We start from the raw sequence: 3,100 nt of genomic DNA on the forward strand, positions 1-3,100 counted from the left end.
GGCTCCGGGGTGGTGTCCAAAGCCTCATCTCCATATCTTGGCCTTGCAGGACTTCCTGCGCAATATCCCTTCCCAACTCCTGTCGGCAGCCCTGTTCGAGAAGTGGATGCTGGCTCTTGAAAAGCCAAGCAGGGAAGAAAAGATTGAAGAATTGAAAGAGTGAGTGTTGTAGCCARTCACAGCATTCTGGAGGGTCTGGGAGAGGCCGGGGCCTTCTCTGGAAATGGGGAGTGCCAAGGAAAAACCTGTCATTCCTACCAGCTTGCTAGTGCGAATTCTACACAACACAGGCATAGGCTTTCACAAAGTTTTCACACACAGCAAGGAACAGCAGCAGCTGCCCCCTCAAGTCATGACACGTTGTATTTGTGTTCTCTTAGGGTGGCTGACCAACTGCCTCGGCCAAATATCCTCTTGCTCAAGCCCTTGCTTGCTGTGCTCCACCACATAAGCCAGAATGCAGAGACCAGCAGGATGGACTCCAGCAACCTTGCCATCTGCATAGGGCCCAACGTGCTGAGCCCAGGCACAGACAGCACGCTGCCRCTGCAAGTSCARATGGAGATGAATGGCAAGGTATGTTGAACTCAGCAGCTGGCTCCCCCGTTGGGGCACAGCTGAGCCATCCCCACAGATCACACAGCTAAAGGCAGCAGCAGCACCTGGGAGCRTGGGGGCTGCCCCTCAGCTGGGCTTTCTGCAATGTGACAGGCAGATCTCTTCCTGGAGCTGCAGTCACAGAGCTACAGCTTTCAGTAGAGAAATGGCAGTCAGGAGCAGCAAAGACYGTTGAGCGCATCTTCAGCCCCTTGCGCTGACATCCATGGTTTTCTGTGTGCAGGTGAAGGCGCTGGTGGAGTTTCTTATTGACAACTGCACAGCAATATTTGGGGAGGACTTGGCCTTGCCTGGCAGCCCCTCTGCTGAAGACTGCCCCGAGCACACCGGCAGCTCCGCAGGTAGGAGGCTGCACTGAGGAYTGGCACTGCCCAGAGCTGCTGGTTCCAGTCCTTGAGCTGGCTGTGGGAAGATGCSTGTGGCAATGCAGAGAGGTGCAGAGGGTTCAATACCTTCTGGCAGTGCCTCCCCCCTGCAACACTTCCCAGAAATTCCCAGTGACCTTCCTCCCACTACRAGCGGCACCCCGGATGTTAAATGTTTGTAGAGCTATGCTCTGCACAGCATTGCTCACTATGGGCTTGAAGTGCGCTCTCCCCGGTGCAGGATATTGCCCCTGGGGCTAATTGTGTCTCCTGAGCTGCCCCTCACATCCATAGGTGCTAAGACTGCAGCTTGCCATCTGCACGTTGCCATGGTGCCATGGCAAAAGTCCCGTTTTCCTTTCAGAGGGCCAGTACAAGCTAGCTAACAGGCTCTTTGTGCCCACAGGGCACCCAGGAGCTGCTCAGGAGGATGCTTCTGCCCAAGACAAGCCAGGGCCTGAAGCTGGATGTGACTCCCTAACCTCTGAGATGCAGCAGCCCAGTGGGAGAAGCCCCGGTGGGAGCAGAGCATATGCAACATGTGTCTCTGCCCCTCCGGTGCCTCATTTGCAAAGTGACATCAGCGCAATGCRTAGGAGCATCTCAGAGCCAGCTCTGTCCTTTGAGGACCCCTCAGAGGGCAGCAGAAGGCACCAGCAATGGAGCAGGAGCATGGACAGTGTTGCTGCTGTGCAGCAACAGGTGAGCTTGGCGAGGGAGGCACTGGGAGAGCAGCCTGCCATCGTGCCCACACAATTATCAGAGGGCGCTCCACCCCAGACGTCCTCCAGGCGCTCCCTGCAGAGCTGCTGTCCTGCTGCCCAGGGCTCCTCCATCATTCCCCTGGGACCTGCTGCCATTCCCTCGTGCTGCTTCCGGGCTGCGAGAACCATCTAAGCAGTCACCAGCATTCCTATTGCATGCCAAGCCTGGGTCAGAAACATCAGAGCCCAGCAAGATCATTGTGGACATGGAAGGAAAGAAAAGGAGGAAAGAGAAAGAAGAAAGAAACTACAAGAAGAAAGAAACTACAAGGCAAGAAAGAACAAGTCAAGAAACAAGGAAAGAATAACAGAAAGAAAAAGTCAAAAGCAAGTAAGGAAACATCAAGGATGGCAACACATGGAAAGAAAACACAGGGAAAGAAAGAAGGAAAAAGGAAATAGAATAAAAAGGAAGAAAAAGCAAGGCRGGAAATAAGAAAAGSAAAAGGRAAAAAGGAAAAAGCAAAAGCAGTAAGAGAAAAAGAAGGAAGGGAGAGACAAGGAAGGGACAAACAAGGAAGGGACAAAAAAATGAAAAAAATAAGGAAAGGAAAAAGCAACGAAAAAGGGAAAGGGAAAAGGCAAAGGTAATGGAAAAAGCAAGGAAAAAGTAAATGAGAAAAGAGAAAAAACAGGGAAACAATAAAGAATGAAAGACAAAGGAAGAATAAATGAAAGAAAAGAGAAAGAAAAAAGGCAAAAAGGAAAGAATAAGAGGAAGAAAAAAGGAAATAGGAAAAAAAGACAAGGAAATAACAATAAGAAAACAAGAAAAAAACAAGAAAGAAAAGAAAAATGAGGAAAAAAGAATTAAAATTGACCTTCTTTCATGAGTTTATTTTTTTTTTCTGAAAACCTGAGATACCAGTCTCAAGACCWCTTTTTGCAAAAGGTAGGCCATCAATAACTTTTGATTCTGAGGGGCATCAACACCTATTTTTCCCTTCAGTTAATTTAAACCCATGTGAAATGACTACATTTTATGTCCACCACTTTTGCTRTGACCTCATGTTCTAAGAAGGCCAAATATAAATCAGATTTTTTTGTTAAGGAATTAATATTTAACAATATTTATCTTTCTTTATTGTTAACATCTCTTCTAGTAATCTTGAGGAAACCTTTATCTGTATCATTATCAGTACTGAAGAGATTACAGTAGTCTGCTATTTATTCCTCTGTTCCGGTCAGCATAAAAGTTACAATACTAGAGATCAAAACTTGATTGCTATTCTATTGTGTCTGTTTCCCCGACAGTATTTATTTTCACATTCTGAATAGCTTCTAATTCCCAGATTTTGTTGTCTGGACTTCTTGTACATCAATTTCAGTTGCTTCTCACTGATATCTTCTAGT

At 47.5% G+C, this 3,100-nt stretch overlaps 1 protein-coding gene across 1 annotated transcript; it reads left to right on the forward strand.

The window, feature by feature from the left end:
• The first annotated feature begins 28 nt into the window (after window positions 1–28).
• On the forward strand, window positions 29–1,992 carry LOC146588573 (uncharacterized). The gene is made up of 4 exons (XM_085317774.1): window positions 29–159; window positions 381–576; window positions 842–959; window positions 1,390–1,992. Exons 1-4 carry the CDS (start codon window positions 107–109, stop codon window positions 1,878–1,880), a joined length of 858 nt encoding a protein of 285 aa, XP_085173900.1. The 5' UTR covers window positions 29–106; the 3' UTR covers window positions 1,881–1,992.
• Window positions 1,993–3,100: the final 1,108 nt, after the last annotated feature.

Source organism: Rhea americana, unplaced genomic scaffold, assembly GCF_003343005.1.
Source record: "Rhea americana isolate MKP2758 unplaced genomic scaffold, rheAme1 scaffold_503, whole genome shotgun sequence".
Classification (NCBI taxonomy): domain Eukaryota; kingdom Metazoa; phylum Chordata; class Aves; order Rheiformes; family Rheidae; genus Rhea; species Rhea americana.